This window comes from Anarhichas minor, unplaced genomic scaffold (assembly GCF_050575085.1).
Source record: "Anarhichas minor isolate MPS153535 unplaced genomic scaffold, ASM5057508v1 ptg000136l, whole genome shotgun sequence".
Lineage (NCBI taxonomy): Eukaryota > Metazoa > Chordata > Actinopteri > Perciformes > Anarhichadidae > Anarhichas > Anarhichas minor.
The window spans coordinates 11643555-11667500 of record NW_027466582.1 but is presented as its reverse complement, the minus strand read 5'-3'; the positions used below and the strand labels follow the sequence as shown (position 1 = coordinate 11667500).

The 23946-nt window shown below is 40.3% G+C and overlaps 1 protein-coding gene across 1 annotated transcript in view; it reads right to left on the bottom strand.

Annotated features, from left to right (window-relative positions):
- Positions 1-23946, bottom strand: part of lama2 (laminin, alpha 2) — a 128737-nt gene that overhangs the window by 61754 nt on the left and 43037 nt on the right. Inside the window, exons 20-27 of the mRNA XM_076084056.1 lie at positions 21007-21093; positions 14734-14945; positions 9490-9596; positions 8353-8625; positions 7310-7490; positions 3959-4095; positions 3169-3300; positions 2335-2439 (exon numbers count right to left, since the gene is read on the bottom strand). Coding sequence (XP_075940171.1) covers positions 2335-2439; positions 3169-3300; positions 3959-4095; positions 7310-7490; positions 8353-8625; positions 9490-9596; positions 14734-14945; positions 21007-21093 — 1234 coding nt within the window. The remainder of the gene's footprint in view (positions 1-2334; positions 2440-3168; positions 3301-3958; positions 4096-7309; positions 7491-8352; positions 8626-9489; positions 9597-14733; positions 14946-21006; positions 21094-23946) is intronic.

Here is a 23946-nt window from a genome sequence, read left to right as displayed (position 1 = left end):
AATAAGCTGAGGGCTGACTGGTCTGAAATTGGGGCTTGTGGACAGGTCTGTATATTAAGGATTCTCTCTCTGCTATGAAAAGTCTCACAGTGCTGTCAACAAAACATCATCCAATTAATGTTGAGTTCTGTCAAATCATCCTGCAGGTTAGTGAGTAAGGACCAAGAACAACCTAAAAAACAACAACATTAGTACTCTTATTTATGTCAAAAGGAGGTCATTATATTATTACTAGCGACTAATGATCATCAATTTATAAAGTCTCTCGACATTAGTCCAAAACCTAAGTCATTAAATAGAGAAAACCTTCACATTTAAGAGGCTAGAATTAGTGTGTGTTAAGATAAGACACGATTCTGTCTATCAACGTTTCAACACAAGTTATGACATTATATAAGACCCTTGCATGTTAAGGAGACCTACAACAATGGGGCCACATCTTGGTGTTTGGCATGTAATTTGAGGGATATGTGATGCTACTCAAGCCATAAGGAAATGCAGGTACGTCACAGACTTCCATAAATAAATACAGACAGACAAGGAAATCAGCATGACAGCCAACATACAGCTGAAATACCTGATGAACTGAGAGGCAGGTGAAGATCGCGTGACTGTTTGAGAACTGTTCAGAGTGAAGATGACACCCAGTGATCTGAAGCCTCATTACAGGCCATGAATCAGGAGTGTGCACGCGCGTGTGTATTTGCACATACAAATTTGTTTTAGTATTTGTCGCTGTCTATGTGGGATAATGTGATATGCAAGTGACAGCAGAGATGAAAGGTGTCTCCAGTCTAGGCGTGCCCATTTATTGAATATGTGCATGTATTTGTGTGTGTGTGTGTGTGTTTGAAAGCTGTGACAGCAAGCTATTGATGAGAGGCGTGCATTTGGGATATACGACCAACCTGTCACAGTGAGGATGACGTGTGAAATATATGCCTTATACAGTACGTGTGTACGTAGGGGTGTGTGTGTGTCAATATATGATATTTACACCTATAAAAATCCAGTAATTATGTTTTTTTGTCATTTTCTATTTTGTTCAGTTGACTAGTGTCTTACTCTGTGTGCTGGCATCATGACTGTCAAGAACAAGGTAGAAGCGAGGAGATGACATCCACACACACACTTTATTTCTAGCCAACATAGGAGAAAAATGTATGCATCGATCGATCTATTTTCTGTGTGCCAGCAAATGGAGGACGCCACGCAGAGATGCCCGTCTTACTCAGCTCTGAGACATTTACTGAAATAATTACACGCTGACAAACATGTCACGCATAAAACACAAACGCATGCACAAACTCTCAATATACACAGATAAAGAAAAACACGTCCAGTAGGTTTTAAATCTGCATTGGTGTATACAATCTCAACTCTAAAATCTAAATCATATCCTAGTAGGATTCAAAACCATAAATAGCAGTTGTTTTCATAGCTTCTCACTAATTAATTCACTCAGACTTTAAGTTGGCTTTCTGAAAAGTAAAAGTTGTTTGGCAGAATATCAGTAGTCATTGGATGGGTAAACTGACAGCCTTACAGACTACATCTCACAAGCTCAGCTTTCATCACATGAAATGAACGAGTTCATTCAATCACGTGTAAGAGTGGTTCACTGGCTTTAAGAAAATTCCCACATAGGTCCACACAGATATTTATATATATTTTACATGATTTAATTAATTGTGTGTTGTAGGATGTGCATGTTTTTCATCAGTTTGACGATCAAACATTTTTCCGTGTTAAATTTTTTTCTTTGTAAATTAAACTAAAATGGGACATGTTCTTATTTTCAGGTTCATACGTATTCTGGGTTTCTACTAGATGATCTACATGTTTACAGGCTTTAATGTTCAAAAAAACACACTATTTTTCTCACACTGTCTGTCTGGATATACCTGTGTTCACTCTCTGTCTAAAACGCTCCGTTTTAGCGCCTGTCTCTTTAAGAAAAGAGCCCAGTCTGCTCTGCTCTTGGCCTGAGAGAAAGAAATTGTGCACCCTTGCAATGGGTAGCTCTCAAGCCGTCGGTGGACACAGGATTGTTGTATTCTAATGTGCCTCCATGCGACATAAGAAGGGGAGCCAAATCTGAATGGTTTGTTGAATCACACATTTTCTGATCTAGGCAGCCCACAAACAACTGCCTCACAGTTTGTAAGAACTCATCATACCCAAATGTATGTAAACAAGCACAGACAAAGTGAGTTTTTCATTATATGTCCCATTTAAACTACTACTGGAAGTGCATTCACAGAAAAGTGAAAAAATAAAGTCTCTTTGACATCATGTGGGAAGACCAGGTAAAAGCGTGTATTTATACTGTACCTTGCAGTTACACTTTCCAGTTCGATCGGCGCAGGCACACACTTGTCTCTCCAGGTCGCAGGTCTGGCTGTCCGATCCTGAGACGTTACACTCGCACTGGGTGCACTGTGGGAAGCGTGAATGCAGACAAGGCCAAGCTTCTGTTATCAACAATATAACAGGCGGAGAGAGGAGCTACCAGAGTGTGTCTCAGCTTTATGCTTCACCAAAACCATTAAACTTCACTCCAAAATGAAAATGTTGGCATCATCTTCTCACTCCAAGTTCAGACAAACACAGACTTGTCCAGTTATTTTCCCCATGTGACTGAAGCTACTGAGTTCCACTAAAGTGTAAAAACTATTGACAAGTCTTTAACCTTGAACACAGCTGCACAATGAAGCAAATACCAAATATAAAATGCCATTGTGATTGTATGAATGAACCTATTTTGTGTTTTTCCATTCTAATTGGATGTTGACTTACACATGAAGCCAATATCTGGCAATATATGATTTGTATAGCACGCCAGTCATCAATTCAAGTTGTGGAGGACTTATAAGCTGCAGCTCTGCAGAAAAGTTTGGCTCTGTAGTAAAGATGACTTCACTGCTAAATAAAACCAGTGGTGTGATGACACCATTAGGCTTCATCAATCAGGCATGAAACACATCCGTTTATTGGGGCTTTTTATGCTCATAAAATCCATAATAACAGCACTGTCATGTCTAATTTCTCTCCCTTGTCCTAGTCGAGTCCCACAGACTATCAACCCCCAATGATCGAATCCCATCAGAGATTCCCTCCAGCGATAGTAGTAATACTAGCAGTGTTAATGTCATTCAGATCATTCACCTGAGGAAAGTCTCTGTATCCAATTCGACATTCGTTGCATTTCTCTCCTCTGAAGGAGTCGCGACACATGCAGCAGCCTGTGTTGACGTTACACTGCTGGGTCACTGAGCCGATCACACTGCAGCCACACGCCTACATACACAAACACAAAGACAAAGACAGAGATGATTTCTGGTGCTCTCATTAGTCTTAATGATTCAAACTGAGCTTTGTTCAGACATCAACAGAAACCTTTGTACAATGTACAATGCAAACATTCGTCTTGGTTCCTTAGTGCAGACAACAGTTAACCTAAAGAGTTTCAAAGATGTACAACAGAATATCCTTCTGTCGTCTTTGGCACCGTTTTACGTTTGTTTGGAAGCGAGATCAGCTGTATCCCTCTTTGTTGTTCTGATGAACGCTTCTGGATCCGTCTGCTGTTACACCGGGACTAACTGTGTGTTCGTGTTCAAGCCTCTTATTGCCAATAGTCTATTGCTACTTCTTATAGTTTACTGTTGTTACTGCCTGGCGGCCCTTTGCAGAGATGGTTTTAGATCGGAACAACTACTTCTCAAACACTTTGAGCAAAGTTCTGTTACAAAACAGAGAGGCATGGGAATGATAGAGCAGGAAATACAGATAGAGAGCTGTGTAAACAAGCACTATGATAAGAGTAGGATGTAGAGTATACACATCCTTCCAGTGGGGTTGCTACTGTAAGCCACTCTATGTGTTAACACATGGACTGTAGGTTACACAAATGTTACCAACTAACAGTTCTTTGTAAATCCAGTTTTCAGCCTACCTTGCATCCAGTAATGATATCGTGGCCCCAGTGCTTGGGAGCACAGTAGTCGCACCTCTCACCAATAGTGTTTGGAGGACAGATACACTGTCCTGTGTTAGAATCGCAGTTATTCCCCACATGACTGCACTGACAGGCTGTAAAACAGGAGAGAAAGTATGCTTTAAATGCGGCAGACAAATCAATGGTTTACAAGCTATTGTTTTCAGTGACTTTTTTCTTTTAGTCACAACAACACCACCGTTTTCTTTTCTTTCTGACATGCTGGCTAACGGACTCAGTGCTTCAGTTCATTTTTGTTTCAACTTCAACAAAAACTAAAAGTGAAAAGGGAAGAAGTGAAGAATTCTTTCGATTGATACGGAGGTGAATGCTAATTTCAATGTATAAAGCCACCAAATAACTTACTCATTCACCCCCACTACCCAGAAAACACAATTGCCAATGCCAGAGGACTCTCTTTCTAGGTCAGTACAATTGTCGAATAGAAATGTTAACGCCCGTGAAATGTGAAGTCATCTTCACAGGAAAGTTGCATTATTTTGATAATATTTCAATCAACTTAATGATGTGAGCTTTCCTGAAATCTAATGGAATTGCACCAAATTAATTCATGTAAATTGTTCATGAAAGTAAGGTGTCATCAGCTAGTCATTTTCTGTCATTTCATTTGTGAAAACCACATGGACATTGTGGACATTTGCATTCCGACTCGCCTGCAGTAAACTGCCTGGAACATTAAACACAAGCCAACATATTATTACTGTAACCGAACCGCTGCACTGTGGTAGTGATTTGAAGATGAATCAAAGCAAATCATTTCCAGTCCTATCTTGTCTTCCTGATGCATGGCCTATTATTGTTATTCTTGGCTGTCAATAGTGGTTGGCATTAATAAATTGCATCAGGTGATATGTGGAAAAAGCTATTCATAGTCCTACTTTGGGTGCATGGATGCTTAATAATTTAGGCAGCACAAGTTTGCTGCACCTGCTGCCTGCGGTGTCAAGTTTGTAGGGCGTTGGATTTTAAAATGTGAACATATTCCCTTACAATAATAGACATTTAAAAATAACTTAAGTATTTTCAGATGATGTAACACCCTCAGGCAACGATAAAGAAAATCCTTAGCTCTGGCAACGAACTAGTTACTTGCTTTCAGATGTACACTTTTTGTATCAGTTCATTTTGTATCTGTTTTAAATCAGCCCAAATTTTGCAAGAACAATTCTGAGAAAGAGTTTGGAACTAATCTACGATATGAAAAAAATCATTTTAACGCTCTCTAAACTCTCTAAACTGACCCCCTCCTCTCCTCTCCCCCACCGCTTTTACTTTTTCCGTGGCCACTGTGCAGCATTCCAATCACAGCACAACAAAGGCCTGTTTTCTCCTTCTTTCTGTGCACTGGAAATTAAGCTGTCAGAACATTACAACATTTGTATCTGGATACAGCAATGCACTTTCCTATGCTGTGACAAGAGCGTGTAGATGAAGCATTGAGTAGTTTAGTTTTCTTATTTAGTGGCTGGCTAGCTAGCTAGCTAACGTTAGCTTGCTAATTCCACCATGATTTCATGGCTCATTTTTACAGAAGATTAGGGGGCTGGTGGCCTGCCGCTGGGTCCTGCTCACCGCCGCTAGGAGACTACTGCCGGGAGGAGAGCCAACGGCTGCTTGACTTGCTACAGCTGTGGCGGTCTCTCTCCGAAGCTGGCGCCCACTCTTTTCCCAGCAAAAAGTTAGTCACGCAGCAGTTGGGAGTGAGGCAGAGGGACCCTGGAGCGTAATTCTTGTCTCATTTATGGTCTGATAAACAGTAATTCCATCAAATTCAGTGCCCCATGCCATGTCGCTACTGTAGCCATCATTTCTGTTGATGCTGTTTCAAGGCCTTCGTTAAATGGAAGTGGGCGTGGTTTCATATCCCAGCCCACTTTTCCTTTTTGCATTTTTCAAAATGATGCAGTGGGTGTTTTTAAGGTCAGACCCGGAGGTGAAGTTACACTTTAAAGTTATCTTATGTAACTTTTGCACAACAGCTGCCACTGTCATCTTAGAGTACAGCCTCTTACTTCTTTCACACATTTGCAAGAAAAATTTCATCTCCACTTCCAACACATCCAATACCAGCATGCTGTAAGTTTGAATCAGAGACATGCTGTACAATTTGGGCAAACCTTGACCTTTAATTTGAGGTGTGAGTATGGTCATGTGTTTTGGTGTTAAATCCATGCTGATTTAACTTTGAATAACCGCTACTGAAAGAGGGGTTTTTACAGTAAAACTGTGGAAATTGAATTAGCTGGAACCTCTGCAGTTTTACGTCAAGCACTGATCATGACATGATGGAAATTATACAAAGAAAGTGTTAACACAATTTCAATACATGTAAATCTATTTCCAAAATGCCTTGTTGCAGTAAACTAAAGATTACTAAAGGTTATTAAATCTAATTTGCATGAATGAAAGAGGCAGTTCTTGTCCTTGATTCTCTAATTTGTCCGTTCTTTATTGCTTCCCAATTTCCTTCAGCCTTTCATTTATTCCTTCCATCATCTAAATATATAAATCCGTGTATGGATGGGTGCTTTGTTTATGTAGGTATAGCCTTTGCCAAGACGCATGTTTCATATCCCTGGGGAAAACTGCAGAACAATTTATAAAACATTGTGTGATGGTCAAAAATACATGATAATCAATAGCAATGAAATCATGAGGTCTTCATAATTTCTGCAAGTCTGACTTTCATAAGACAGAAAGTTTGTGGTTTATGCAGGAAACTGATGACATTTCAAACTAGAAATGATTTGCTGGACAGCATAGATACCAACTTTATTATGTCCATGTGAACCTGGAAGAGGAAAAAAAAAGAGCCTGCACTGACAAAGTATTGTATTTATGAATACAAAGCAGCACTCATTTCTCTAAAGCCAACGGCTCACATTCATAACATTTTTGTCATAATTTTCTCTGATGTTTTGTGTGAACGATTTTTAGCTTTGGTCTGCTTGTGGGCATACAAATCACTATGGTGTGAAGGACTGCACATGCATTTTTGAAATTACATAATACACCTATTTTTAATGGGATTGCACTGCACACAATTTGTGTAAACTTTATATTAAAAAGAAAGAAGAGCAGAACAGCAGTTTAATTAGGCCAGCATTTTGTGTTTGCTGATAATACTTTCATTATAAATTACAGGATAAACACAGGACAAATGTAAATGCTTTGTCAGGGTTTCTAGTGGATTGAGTTGTACATGTACTTTTGCCCTGTGGGCTGATGTCGGGTTTTGTCAACTTTTTAAAGAAACATTCCCCTGTCTACATCATCGTCTATGCTTACGTGTGCAGCCGCCCTCCTGGAAGTTGAAGAATCCTCGTGAGCACCGGTCACATTTGGGTCCGCCGACGCCCGGCTGACACCGACACTGACCGGTTTCATCACAGTCAAATGACTTGGAACCAAATGAGTTACAGTGACACGGGACACACACTCCACCTGTGCTAATGCCGTGGGTCCGGGCCTGGAGGAATACAGAAAAAGACAAAGGGGTCGTAAATGGAGTTGAGGATAGGTAGTGGATTTAAGGTAAGACAAGTTGCACACTCAAGCAATTTAGAAACAAGGGGGTTACAATGGCATGAGATGTAATACTTGTTCCTGAGGATTAAATGAAAAACAGGAGAGGAAAAAATGAGGGAATAAAGATGAAATATTTTGGGTTTTCAATCTTCTCAAGGTTACTATTCTGGGATAAGGAGACAACATGAAAGATGACTGGACTGAATTATTAGAAGACAACTTAAATATGCATCTGGGCTTTGAAAGATGTTTGGTAGTCTAAAAATGCATCCTTGTTGCTGCTAAGGAAAAGAAAACACAACGTCATGCGTGTTGGTTCATCACTGTCCATTAAGCTACAATATGCCAGCCAAGACAGGCGCTTCAACGCTTTTAAATGCAGAATGTGGATAAAAATCATAAACATCATGATTTACAACACCAATTTAGCAACAACAAACATCTTGAGTTACTTTAAGAGGTGACATTTTTCATAATGATGTCTCACCGGCACAATTATATCAAAATATGTCGATAATTGCTGATTACGTGTACGTTTGCAGATGCCTACACTCAGCAAAGTCTTCAAAGGGAAATATCTTTCACAGAAAAAAACAGTGAAACTGCTGTGTAGAACACACGTGATACACACCTCCCTTTTCATGCAATATTTTAAAAAATGTGGGCCTCAAACCATCACATCCAAAAACACACAAGTTTAATCCTTGACACACATGTTCTTCAGCAACACAAATATCTGGCATTTTTGCATACCAAGTGAACACACCCATGCTACTTTAAACACACCATGCAGTGTGCGTTACCCCTGTCTTAGGCCTGTATGCACCCCTGGGACAACCCCCCGTGCGGGAGGACCCCCCCCATCTCTGCTGCACGACTTCTATGGGAACCCGCTCCACCGGCCTCCGGGTCTCCCGCCTCTCGTAACTTTGGCGACGCAGGTCGCAGCGTTGGCCCACAAAGCCGGGGCGACAGATGCAGCGGCCCTCGATGTCACAGCGCTGAGACATAGAGCCGTGAGGGCTGCAGCGACAGGGAATACAATCCTGACGCTCAGCATCCCACCAGCAGTTAGGCTGGACCAATCACAACGCAGAGGAGTGGGGGGGGGGGGGGGGACCAATGAGAATGAGTGAGCAGGACAAATAAAAACAACAAACTTAAAGTACAACAAGTGGAAAAAAGAAAAACAAAAAGAAAACAAAAACATGTCACTTTTGTGGAGAGAAAAATGCTTATTTACATCATCATTCATTGTATTATTATTACAAATATAGTTATGTTGATAACAAAGGAACCCAAACGTTACACCAGAAAAGAGCACTTGACTATAGATGAGCTTTAACTACCAAAAACATTTACATTTTAAACAATAACCCTTTTGTGTGAAATGATTAGTAATAATAAGAATGCTGCATCTTCTTTGTCCTAAAGAAACTATACATGTGTGGCTTTGCCTATCACAACCTGATAGCTGACACAGCAAAAACTGAAGCAATATAAACAAATATATACATTACAAATTGATTTCTGGAGGATACTGATGAGTAACAAGGACTCAAAAGGTGTCATTATTCCTTTAATTACTTACACCACCTCATTAATAGTACAACAGTAATTACTAGGAGTGAATTACAAATAGAAGGAACATAAATCCGCCTGACCTACCTGGTAACACATTTCTGGTTCACTAAAAAACACATCTGATGTAAAATAATGAAAAGAATTGTGTAAATGTAAAATGTGTAGTACCAATAAAAGCATTGTCACAATAAATGTAATTGGAGACCACAGGACGTTCATCACGTACAGATTGCTATTGCACGATCACAACAAGAGAAAAGGGTAGACGTAGTGCCACCAGGGAAAAATGAATGGAATGGCGCCAGCACACATTTGCAATATCTGTAAAGATTATTGGCACCTGTCAAAATACTTACTATGCACTCGTCACACTGTCGTCCAACCACATTTTTTCTGCACTGGCACCGTCCAGTCTCCTTGTTGCAGAGCTCAGATACAGACCCATTAGTATGGCACTGACAGGCTGCAGGAGAGGAGAGGAAACGAGACAGCATATTTGATCAATTATCATTTCTTAATGGCATTTTCTACACGAGTACATATAATACAACACATTGGGTTAACAATAACACAAGTCGGGGAGTGAATTTACGTCACACTACTCGACCGGATAAGCTCCGATCCTGCTTAAGGTCTTCTTCAGGATTAGCTGTCGATATGCATTTTAATATCCTTCTGAACGCACTTTAGAGAAAATCATCTCTTCCCTAAATAGATCAGTCTGGTAGCTGATTTTGTTTGGCCAGAAGTTTGAGCCTTCATGAAAAAGCAAAGCTGCAAAAGAGGACAATAACACATTTTCATTTATTTGAGAATGTAGATTTGCCCTTTTTGCTGTGAAGAGAAGCCGGTGTCCAGTATGCACAGGTGTAAACAGGAAGAGCAAAAAGCAGAGCAAGCAAGCCCTCCCTCCAGACAAAGCCACAATTACCCTAAATAACCCTAACCCTGACCTTCAATTTAACCAAAAACTGACAACAATAGAGAACATAAAAGATGACTTGACTGAATTTTTTAGTTTAATTTGTCTTCAATTTAGAAGCCACTTAAATACTGCTTCGGGCTTTGAAATTTGAATTCTGAAAAGGCCTCTTGACTGCCACACTGCCCCTTCAGCCACAATATGCCAGACAAATCTTCTAAAATGTTGTCGGATTTATAAAAAAAAAAGAGTTCAGCAGTTCAGCTGAAAATGAAGTGAAATAAATCTTCCTGAATGCAGAATGTGGTTATTACCCCATGAACGTCATGATCTACAACACCAATTCAGCAACAACAATCAGCTAGATATCATCCAGATACTAAGGTATTAAATGTTAACCGATGTGTGGATCCACGCTTTGGTTAATAACTTTCAACATTTCAAAACAGTTTAGGGCCCCAGAGTGCAAAGATGAAGATCCAATACAACACAATGGAGAACACTACTAATGGAATCTGAGTGTAATTAAAAATATAACAGGCACTCCTGATGCATGGTGTCAACCATAAAGGGAAGAGTTTCAACTGTGAACTGTGTTGAGTAGCTCGAGCTCATTTCCTGCCATCTCAACGGTCAATAATAAAGGCTAAAAAACAGCCGCATAATAGCCTGTGATGCGTCAGAAAGGGCATCCGGCATAAAACTAATGCCAAATCAAATATGCGAATCATAAAATAAATAAATAAAAAGTAAAAAGAGGGTATACAAGACTAACACTAACCTTAAACCTCAAATCAAAGCAGTTTTGGGGGAATTTTTTGGAGGATTTCATTCCATTTTGTAATAACAGTACATTCACAGTAACTTCATAAATCACATCAAGATTCTCATCTCTGCCTCGTGTCGTCTTTCTCTGGCATTGAATTCATGGCCTTTGTCATGTGTGTGCAGTTTTTATGCTTCCTGGAATGGGTTATTTACAGAAATATCAATACTTATTCCCACATATGACCTTTCAAATCTCTCTCTCTCTCTCTCTCTCTCTCTCTCTCTTTCTGAGATACTGCAACTTTATTAAAGTTGTTTAAATCCTACGGGAAGGGGTGGAAAAAAAGACACTCCCACACACGCCAATCAGACCCTTAGATATCCAATTAGAAGCTGGAACATCACAGCTCCCATCTGGTGGATGGGCTGTCAGAAGCACACATACTGTATATGCAAAAGAAAAAAGGAAAAACACATACACCTTTCTCAAGAAATTAGTAGCACACATCACATCGCATAGACACGTGCGTACCAGTCGCCTGCTTTCACCTCCTGCCTCTACTGTTAGATGTAAAAGAGACAGAAGGACAGACCTGAGTGTGGGATGGGAAAGTGAGAGAGAGAGAGAGAGAGAGAGAGGGGTACAACAGATGTCCACACACACGATCACACACAAATATGCAGAAACACACATACCGTAACACATACATGGATTTCTGCTTCACACGCGAATGCGGAGAGGCATGCATGCCCCGCCCCCCGCACCTACTCAACCACACACATGCAGACGTACAAACACACACACACGCCTGATTAAACATACAAGAAAACGTGCAAATTTACGTCCGTCTCTGTTTCTCACACAGACACACACACACACACACATTCACACACAGTCTCTCAGCCCCCTAGCTTCACCCTTCGGGGACCATCTGGACTCCGTTCTGTCAGTCGTTACAATGCAAGCCTTGTTGTGGGATAAAATGTTGCTTTTTGTTATGTGTTTTTTTTTGTGTATATTTTCAGTGCTGGCCTTGGTGGCGAAGGTAATAATTTGTGGCAACTTGAAATACATTACGTTCTGTTACCAAACAATCCACAATTTGTGTCTATACTTCAATTTTACCCTTGTATAAAACGTCCACGCACATGTGAGCTGAATATGAAGTCACAGAAAAAATGATACCATGCATAAAAAAATAAACGCTTGTGCAGGCGCATGCGCTTCTGTGCGCATCCGTACTTGTCCAAAGTGTTTTAAATAGTAAGGTTTTAGCAAAGATGCATGTGTTGAGATGTAGTGAGCATACGGAGACTTGGATTATACTGCACGAGTTGTGTGAGAGATTGAAAACGAATGCTTTTATTTGATTTTAACGGGGTGACACAGATAACTTGGCCCCCCATTTACTTCAATTCATCAAGACTTTTCTCAGTTTTTGATTCTTCATTCACCGTGGAGACATGCGGGAAAACAAAGCCAAGTATTCAAGGTAATACAGGGTGAGCAATTAATATAGAAATGGCCATTTTGTGGGTAAAGTATTCCTTTAACAAACAGTCAATTCCTTCAGGTTGGGTTTTCTTGTTTTTTGTCATTATGTTAAAAAATTCCATCTGCCCCGATGTAGGACATGTAGAAGGTGTTCAGCTCTCTCTGCATGCATTAGAATATCAAGGAATTTACATTTCATGAAATTTGTGTTTCCTCGCACTGAACTTTCTGTTAAATGTCAGCAATTACCTAATCTAATCTAAGATCATAAAGTATGAATGTAAAGTATAAAGTGCGTTCATAAAAAGATGAATATGTACCGTAAATGACACTCACACAGTGATAAAAAAAAAAGAGGCTGTAATTGTTTCGGACTCATTAAAAGCTGCCTTGCTTTGTGATTTCTCGTGAATTTTGTTGGTTCAGACTCGTCTCTTTTGCCCAGGCTTTTAATTCTGGCACACATTTTTGGGGCCTACTGTATCAGTCCAATAAAAGGTGAGAGCCTCAGCACAGAAGACTGCACAGTCCATTAAAAGAGGTAAAGTTAGAGTTGTGAGGTTTCTCAAAGTTCCCCTTAGAGTTTATTGATCTACTGCACGAAGTATCTATGAAACATTCATTTAAGGGTCAGACACGCAGAAAGCATCATTACATTATTGAATTACAACAGATCTACTTTGCACCAGGGATTAAACAAATGTGTGAGAGTGAAATTCACACATCTTTAAAGCAACTTGAAAGCGACTTTCCCCCACGTGAGAAATGGTCAGAGGAGATCATCTTCTCAAACAAACTGCTTTGTGGTCAAGTGTCCCTGTAAAATCAAACCATTTTCAAACCCCCGACTGAATTAAACTGAACCACTATTAGACAGCAACACAAAAATGGCTGCAGCAGAAATGCCCGCAGATGGGAACTCTGACATCAAAAGAAAAAGTAAAGGATTTGTACAGTCTAATAATGCACAAATGGACTCGGCATGAACTCTCCTGCTCCACTCAATAAAATTCATTAAGACTGGGAGAGATGGGGAGAGCGAGGCACACGGAAGGAGAGACAGAGCGAGAGAGTTGTGTTTTAATAATTCCTGGTGGTCATTCGTACGCGATCAATAACAACCCCTCCAACTCCAAGACACGAGCAGCCGATCGGCACTGTAGGAGAGCAATAGATCAGGCTGATTAATCAATAACCATTTAGCTGGCTGGAGGGGGGAAACAACTCCAGAACAATGAACTATCAAATACACATTAATACCCCCCGTCAGGCTGTCTGCCTGCTTCTGTGCATGTCGGAGGGTTTTATCCGTCTATTTATCGGCCTTGCCTGTCTGTCTCTTAGTGAGGCGTCTCTCTGTTAATCTATGTCTTCCTGCCTGTCTCGCTGCCTGTGCCACTGTTTTTCGTCAACAGCGCAGGTTTAAATGAAGATCTTCAATAAACAAGAGCCATCTGTACGTCTGTATTCGCTGCCATCTCTCTCTCCTCCTCTCTTGTTCAGTCTTTCTTTTATTTTACAGGTATAGTTTTTTTTATTCTCACTCTTAAACACAGCTGGCAGTCAGTGGGCCGCTCCGACATCACACCTCCTACTGGCACAGCTGCTTGCCGATGCAGTCTCACACACACACACACACCTACACACACACAGACACACACACTCCAGATGGTGTATCTACTCAGTGTTTTAGTAAAAGGATTAAAAGGTATCATTTAGCTAAAATTGAGTTTCATAGAGGAAATACAACTGTTCAGTTTAACGCCCCTGCTGAGACTGCATATTGGCTTTTCCCTCCTAAAGTTCCTACGATTAGGATTGTTTTTTTATCCGATTATAGCATCACTTGTTCATTAAATATCTCAAGACAAATCAATCAATATGTTAGTTTTACCCAAGTCATTCTCAGTGTGCCAGGGTTGGCCTGTGGGGATGGAAGGTAGTGGCGTGCAGTGTCTTTAGGAGTTGCCAAAGTTATTCAATACATATACCATCTTACAAATATGGGCTTTACGGCTAGGATGTTGATACTGTACAATGTCTGATGTGTCCTATAATCACCTTAAATAACATCATGACAGTGATACCAAAACCTAATATAGTGAAAACTACGTATATTTTTGTTTATATTGAATTGAGCGTGAGCGTGCTCTATTGCTTATGAGGCCCACTTTGAATTTGTAAAATAATGAATGTGCTGTTTCTTTCACCAGGCGCTACATAGTGGCACTTTAACAATACATCTTAAATGTACTATACTAATATCAACACCAACTCAAGTATTTTATTACTCACGTTTACATTTTACCTTTCGGGACTAACTAACTGTCCACAGTGACTCAAACTCTACAGCAAACATATCAAAGCTACTGACAGATGTGCGACATGATGCTCGTCGCCGGTCACTTTACTCACGCTGGCAGTTCTTTGCGATGACGGCATCTCCGTAGTAACCGTCAGCGCAACTGTCGCAAGACGCGCTGCCGTAGCCTTGACGACAGCGCAGACACTGGCCCGTGATTGGATCACAGCTGCGCGGCGTGGAGAGGTCCAGGTTGCCATTGCAATCACAGGGCTGGCAGGATCCCCCTGGCACGGCGGGCTGGCCGGAGTACCCGTTGGAGCATCTAGGGGGCAGCGGAGAGACACAGACACAGAGTGACGATGCTGTTGCACATTTGGATGTACTGTAAACGTGAGCTGCTGCCTGGAACGTGTTCAACTGTGAATAAAAAGAGGACATTTGGAATATTTTGATGGTTCTTGTTTTTTTTATTTGGCATCACAAATTGCAGAAGCATATCGACACAGACAGCTGCATGCTGTATAAAGGTCTATGCAGGGTTTTCTGATTTCTGACTTTGTTGAAGTAGTAGCATCATACGTTCACACTCCAGGCAAGTGGCCCAAATAAGATTTTTTTTGTGCATATGTGACTCAGATCAGGGTTTTTTCCCCCCATGACAGTGAGAACAGCACAAATCACATGGAATCTGATCTTTTCAATGGAGGTAGTCAGTTGAGGGACAGTGAGGTGTTAGTATTTGGGGCTACAGGACCGTGACCAGTTCACACTAGAATCTGATATTGGCCAAATTAAAAAAAGAATAATGTGAACAGCCAAACAAAAAAAATCCACTAAGGCTTGCAGTCTGAACGTAGACAAAAAGACACAAATCTGCCACATTGAGAATGACTGGGCTTAGACTGTTACTGCACAAAACTTCCTCCAAGTTTCTCCTTTTTCTACAAACAAAAACTTGTGCTATCAGTATAATCTGAAAGACGCTAAAATCACATAGTGCCTTTAAAGCCCGTCAACATTTGATCACCATCCCATCTGGTGTGCTTTCAAGTCGTAGCAAGAAGATGCTTTTATTCCCGTCCTCAGAATACATTTTTTGGGTTGCGATAATACTGCATCAGGTTTTCTTGAAAGAGTGGGTAGTTCCGTAATATCTACTGAAAATACAGTTTTGCTCTGCTTTCATGTAGCAAATAATACTTGAAAATACTTTTCAGCTTTTAGGTCTGCAAGAAAATTCGCAGCGGCTGACTTCTTTCTTCTGTGTCTAACAACTCTCAGATTCCAGCAGGTAAATATTATCACAATATTGTTTACCTCTGTGTGCAGCTTGTATGACAAGAACACACTGATCCCCAAATACCAGATCACTAATTACAGCCGGCCTCATGCCACAAGAGCTCGCAACCAATATCCAATCACAAAATAAACAAGCAATAAAGCTCATCTAGCGGAGTCCACGGGAATCATCAGCAGTGTCACGGGTGTGTCTTTGACCAGTGAGACTGCTCCGCTCAAGGCTGTTGTATAATTCATATTAAACACGCACTCGCATCACATACACACGCACAAACAGACAGACATTAACTCAAAGATATACACACAGAGAGCCGCAGGGCAACAGAGCCAAACCAAACATCAACAAATATGAAATTAAAGTTTAGAAAAATAAGCTTTTAAAAGAGATAGATATTTAACGTCTTCAGGCAGTTAGTTCCAAAGCGGTTTATTTGAGCATGTCCAGGTTTTTCCCAGAAAAAATATTTCCTGAACTTAACTACAATTTTAATGCAAGACACTGAAATACTACTCGTGCTAATATGATGCAATGTCTTATTCTTATTTGTTCATACACTACTTTTTACCTCGAGAAATGTAGATTATTTGTGTTGTCAGGGAAAGGCAAACATGATGTGGATTTTTTTTTATATACTTTAATTATGTAATGTTGTTGAATTCTTTAAATGTAGTGAAAAAGCAAGGACGGGGACTCATACATGTGTGAACTGTTACGCCATTCCAAGAGTGTCATTTCTGCTTTTCAGCCTCTTTTGTTTGATTAATAATAAGAGGAAGTCTGGATGCTGCGAATTACATTAACCTGAAAGTGCTGCGCCGTGTCAAGAGCCACTGAAACCAAATAAAACAGGACTAAGCTGAAATAAAGCTCTACAGGCTAAAAAGGGAATTGAGATGAAAGAGGCGAGAGAGAGCGAATAGAGGAGAGGAGGGAGAGGGGGAAAGGTCTTCACATTGAAAAGAGAATTGAATTTAGAGTGGAGGGAAAGAAAGGAGAGAGAGAGAGAGAGAAGGAGTCAAGAGCAGCCAGCCATTATTACCACTGACCCTCACTGGTACTCAATAGAACTGGTTTATTAGCTTCTGTGTGTGTGTGCATGGTGCTGAAGTGTGAGTGTGTGTATCTACAATAGTGTGTGTGTGGCACTACAAGTACATTCTTCTAGACAAGTGGAGAATCATACTGGCAGCAATCTCACTTCATGATAGGAGTGAGAAGTGTGTGTTTGTATTTAGTTATATTTGCAAGATTCTTTCACTATTTCATGTTTCTATTCTATTCTATACTCTGTGTGTGTGTGTGTGTGTGTGTGTGTGTGTGTGTGTGTGTGTGTGTGTGTGTGTGTGTGTCGTCACTTAGGCTTGAAGAGGAAGTGAAGGTATTTTTAGTTGAGAGTCTCGAATGTTTGAAGGAGATATATTGGGGGGGTCAGACACCTGGTCAAAGCCTTCAGAGGGTACAGGAAACGGACGGTGAGCACAACTGGTAGAGGTACAGGGGGAGGAGAGGGGCTGGGATCCTAAAAGATATCTTCTGTTATTTTTAGGGTTATTAATGGGGAGTTGGTGCCAGGGGAAGACAGGCTCTGCTCCTCCCTCGTACATTGTTTTTTTTCACAACTTTCAAAGCATTTTAAGATCGACTTGCTCTCTCTGAGTGCTACTGTATATTTCCTGTTGAAAGCAGAAATTGGGGCAAGTCATTTTTAGAATGTAAAATGGGACTTTCGTATAAATAAACATCTCGGTGTTATTTTGCAATTTACTTTTAAATGTATGTGCATTACAGCAGGGAAATGAGATCAAATAATGTCTTGTTTTTGTTTCAGTATGAATAACTTTTACTATTTCCAATAGTCAACACTGCTGCCACTTGAGGCTGCCAAAGCACTTCCCTCATGCAGGTTTGAATCTCAATACATTCAAAGTACAACCGTGACTTGCTGCATTCAGTCAGTTAGTGGAGCTATGGAAGTATCAGCACTTTACTCATAAAATAGCCATTTCTAATTGCTGTCTTTCCCTTTCTCTCTATATTGAAGTCCTTAAAGTAATAAACTCAAAGAGTTTCATTTAAATAATGTCTGTTAAGTCACTATCTAACGCCGAACGAGGTGACACAATGCTGATTAAGCTTATGACCCATTGATGAAAGCCCTGTCGTTTGCAGTATTACGAACAGAGTGTCTGTGGTGACATTAGCTGAAATTCCCGACACTGTTTAGATCTCTGGCATGTGAGATCAAAAACACACCTGCAATTACCGCTTATCGCCATGTGATCACCTAAGACCTAAGATCTTCCAGATATTAACTGTAACCTTCTTTAACAGAACTAGAAAGGTGCACTCAGTAGAGTACCGATCTCGGCCAGCTGTGTCTGCAATGACACTAATGTGTTTAATGTGTGGGTGAATTGAATAAATACAACCTACAATTGGCTAAACCCCCCTCCCACCCGCCATGTCATTTTAAAGGTTGGTGACGTTAATATGACCACACATAATAACATAAAAAAATAATCACAACCATCTCCAATGCTTACTAGTCTCTTCTAGATGAAAGATTGATTAATGGAGTGCCTCATGTGAGTCACGAAACACAAATGTGTAAAATCTGAAATGCCTTTAAAGGCCATTTACATCTGGATATACTGGCAAACCCTTGATATCACAAAAAAACTGCTCACAACTCTAAATGTTTTAGCGGACTTACTTTTAAAGGGCTGTTTATGGATAGGAAATTGAAAAGCAGAATTGCTTTGCAGTGAGTAGTCTATTAGCATCGAGGGAAGGGAGCATCTTATTTTCTTTAAGCCCATAATACAGACAAATTGGCACATTACAATTAATTACCATTAACAGCAACAAAAGCACTGTAGATAATGAAGTGTGATGGCAGTTAGTGCATAGCAGGTATCAATTAGACTAATAGAACAAGAAACAACCAACTGCTGATTACCTCTTTAATACTGTTTTTGTAAGAAGATATTATTTTACATTATGTCGGCTCCTATATGCTCTGAGTCAATGCAAGCCTCTCTTTTTTTCTCTCCTTGTTGTTTACCAGCTGTCCTCTCTCACTGACTGGAGGCACCATACGGCATCTGAGCAGCACACACGCACCACCACAAGAACGTACATACACAGATGCATTCTGTATATTCAAAGACGCAGACATATTTACCTGCACACACACACACAAACAAACACACACAAACACATGCATACATACACATTTTGAACACAATCTCCCCAAAACAAACACTACCATTAATTAAGAAAAAGTGTCTCTGATGATGCCGTCGGATCATTATCGGGGCTTCATCCCATCCGGTTCCATTAGAACACACATTCTCACTCAAGGATGGACACGGGAGGACTTCAGGAAGAAAGTCAGAGCAGTGCAATTGTACTGGTTGGGTGAGAGACAAGGTAAATAGACTCATAATGAGTCAGTTTGTTTTCCACTGGCAAATGATGTTTATAAAAAGACTAAAAGGCAGACAGAGAGATTGTGCTGTGGACAGCATGGCGAGGCATGTAGACTATGCATGGCAGCGAGCTGAGGTCCCTGCGAGCCCCGTGTCCACCAGCAGCTCTCTTTTTAACTGCCAACACACAACAGAGGCCTGGGTAATGGGCAACTGAACACCTGCTTGAAGCACAATGATTAATCCTTGAGAATAACATGCCGATAATAATTGTCAATTTAGATACCATAAAATAGAAATTGAACTTGTAAGCAGTTCAGGAAAGCATTTCCATTTGCTACGCTCAGCGAGGAAAAACGGACACCTTGCACAGGAGGCGATGCACAATTCTACAGAAATTCTAACTTCAGTCAGAGAAAATTCAAGGATGAACACATCATAGTAGAAGGAATATCATCCAGTGCTTGGCACGCTATTTATGCTGCCTTCAATGCCAACCATAGGAAAATCAAGACAACCCTTTGAAGAGAGAAATATGTGTCTCTCACGAATGCAAAAGAAGCATAAAGAGTTGATTCTATGGAGTCACCACCAGATGTTATTGTTTTCATGAATAGCTTATGACTTAGCGATAGTGCAAGTGGAACATATACTGTACTTGGTACCTTTCTGACAAACACAGAAGACCTTCATACAGTATAAGACTGCAGAAGCAGAAAAAACATTCCTCTTTCGCCCGGAAAAAATTTGAGCTGTACGAGGTCACTTACTCATTTATGCAGTAAAGCACAAAGAAAACATTACTAAAGCGTATCAAGCCGTTTGACCTCACACATGCACACCTCAGCTCACACATGCACATTTCAATAATACACTACAGAGCTACAAGGTTTAACTTGACTGCAACATTTTTGCACAGTAATTACAACAACAACTACTTTTTTTCAAAATGGACTATATAATATAACATATAATAAATATACTGAATACTAACTTATAATTCAGCTGTGGGCAGTTTTGGTTCAAATGTGTTTCAGTGACGCCTGCATGGTGAAAATACTATATTTACTCAGTCCGCGTCACCACATGGCAGCACAGCCTCGAGTTTTAACAAGACTGGCATCCAGAGAGACTTCTCATTAGTCCTGGGTTGGTGAAGAAGCTCACAGCCAATGGAACAAGAATGTCACTTAGCTAATAAATGTGCTGTGGACAGAAAGCTGGATGGACAACGAGACATAGAGCACTCAAACATGGTCAATAAGCAGCACTTTCTGTTGGCATTTGGGGAATTTTCCAAGTAGTTATTTTTAGGAATGATTCAAAATGATTGCTTACTGTCCACATTTTAAATTGTAAAAAGGTAAAAAAGATAGTTCTGTTCTGATGCTGCATGAAACATAAGTTCTTTAAATACTGGTAGACTGATAAAACAGATCTGGACTCACAAGACGTAAGGACGTGCAGTTCCAGGTTTTGATAAACATTGAAGTATTTGGTGAATAATTAACTTTTAGACACTTTTAAATTAAGCTTGTAGCCAGTAAATTCAACATAACTGCATGAAGTTTAAGCATAATTGTGTTTTAATCAGTGTGTAACTTTTGATGTTCAGTGTGTGTGTGTGTGTTTTTCGTGTGTGTGTGTGTTACCTGTCACATCGTGGTCCTGTGTATCCAGGCTGGCACTGGTCGCACAGCAACTCCCCTTCTTCACCTAGGTGGCAGGTGGGGCTGAAACTGTCGTAGTTGCCAGGATGATGTTGTTGTTTTTGTTGAAGTTGTTGATGTAATCGGTAGCGTTGTCCCAGTGTGCAGAGAGGGAGGAGGAAGAGGAAGAGGAGAGAATAGAGGCGAGTTAAGGCCATTGTTGTGTCCTCATACACACCCGTGTCCCTACTTTCACTTTACAATCTTCACATTCACACTTTGTGACACACACACGCACTTAATTTTCTCTCTCGCACACCCACGCCTCTGTACTTCCACACACTCCTGAAAATGAAAACACTCTTTCTCTCTACGAACTGTAACTTCAATGAACTGAGAGAGAGAGCAGGAAAGAGTAAAACGATAGTCTCTTACCCTCGTTTTGTCACCCTCCCACTTCCATAAACTATAGATAGTTCTGCTGGCTCGGGTTCCAGGTCCCAGACTGACTCACTGGCTGACTGACTGGCTGGCTCGCTAACTGCAAGCTGGCTCACTGTGTTACAAATAAACTTATTTGGCCAGTGCATGTGAACATCAAAAGTCTTAGGTTATAATTATACCTAGGAGGTCTTATGAAACCAGCTGTAGTCAAGGTGCTGTAGTACTGCCCTTTCTAGATGTTGTTTTGGAGGAAATGATGTGACTGAAGAACATGTGTAGAGTACATCACATCATTGCTGCTGCTGCAAAGAAACTACTTCTTAACTGCACTATACATGTCTTTCATACATATACAGTCCTTACAGAACATTGTTAACTTGTATTCCAAATGATATGATGCTACTTTAGGAGAGGGTCAAATGGATATAATCTACTATCATGGTACATGCAATTTTGAATCACACTGTTCCAACCATCCAAATATCACCGTAAAGCACATTTAAACATTGCCTAAAACAGCCTATTATAACCAGGGATATAAACAGTATTGCAAAGGTTGTTAGATAAGTTTAATGACCAACCTACAAAATATCAAATGAGCATAAAAGGCTTGATTCAACACTGAGACACAACCGGAAATCACTTGGAAAGAGCCTCTGCCAAGGCGGCACAATCATCCAAATGAGTTACTCTAATAATAGAACTCGTTTGAATCTTTTAATCTACATGTGCTCCAGATCTACATCAAAAGACAAATAATAATAGACAATCATCCGAATTTTTGGAGAATATCGAAATCCTGGGAGAATTGAGGCTTTTTACAAGGATTCATTCGGCAAATGTCAAGTGACAAAGACTAAAACCACAGAATGACTGCTTGTTATGTTGCTGCAGCGTCATCTATACTTAAAACAAGATACAGTTTGTGTGGGTTTGCCCATACTTGACATGGTTTAAAAGGATCTTTAAGAAGTAATCAAGTGTAACCAATGGACTGCTGTGCTTACACCTGGAGAAGATGTCAGCCGTTTGTGTTTTCATTTTATTTTGAATGTGTATATAGGTGTATTTCTGACAGGTTTGCTAAGAATCCAAGCGATTGAGATCAAGTTCATGTGTAAAATGTGACGGTATTTTCCATCCTCTAGAAATTATTCATTAGCTTTTTTTAATTGAATTTTTAGGAGAAACTTGATGCAACTTGAACACCCGTGATTTGTGACTATAAAGCCGCCACAGCATGATAAAAGGCTTTAAATACCTTAAATTACTTGTGGGAGGCCTGAGTTTCTACTGTGTTAATTTCTAACCACAGTTGTGTTGATTCTGCCAACGGTGATGACATTTCCACCCACAGGGATGATGTTTCTCCACTTATACTGATGCCTCTACCTGTGGTGATGATATTTCTATTCATGTCGTTACGATTATATTCGTTTCCAAAGTGATGAAGCCTCGATTTGTGGTGATATTCTTAAAAAGACGAGAAAATGTAGTCCGAGTGTCAGGAGAGGAGAGGGGAACAAGAGAGAGAATAGGGGCCACAGAGTGAAAGACGACTGTGGGGTCACCAGTGGTACATTGAAGTGTTTGGTTTAAAATAGATCACGACTACAAGAATTCGGCTACCTGTTGGAAATATTGAAAACAAAAATAATGAAAGAAAGAGAGACTGGGTGGTTTTGTAAGAACTGTGGTGAACATAGTTATTAAAAATCTAAATCAAAGAGTAGATCTGTGAGGACATAACTGATTAAGGCTTTTATGGATCTTTAAATACATTTCTCTAAAATCTGTTCTGTAGATTTAGATCTAATGGACAGACAAATAGACCGATTTAAAAAAACATTGCTGTAAATAAAGAGGAACGGCACTCCACGACTAAACTGATTTCTAACGATTCGCTGTAAATCGCCACCGTCCTTCCCATTCTCAAATACGGACACCACTTTAAACATTACGGCTAACTGGAGCAGTCTGACTGGCTGGCTGGCTATTTGAGCGATTGGCTACAGTGAACATAAGGGACTCGATGGCTATTTGAGGGGCTGGAAGGCACGGCACACCTTCAAGCTATTATTACTGCAGGGGGTTTAGGGGGAGGTAGGGAAGGGGGGAGGTGAGAGACAGAGAGAGTTGCATCTTTCTTTAGCTCTGAGAATTTTGGACATGACGTGTCATGTCTGCCTGAAGATTCCCAGCTGCTGCTGCCTGTGTGTATGTGTGTGTATAAGTGTATGTGTGTGTGTGTGTGTGATGCTGGTGACATATCTGTGCACCAAACACACAGCATCCCTCTCTGGTCATTTGGAGATAATGCAGATCTATGATAGCAGAAATAGAGATAAATATCTAATTTAACCAGTATGTATATGTTGTTTGTACTTATGACAACATCAAATTAACTTTCTGTTTGAAAAACCTCCAACAAGCTATTCTGACATCCACCATTTAGTCAAATCTGTGACCAAACAAATAATAATAACATTGTTGGAGCAT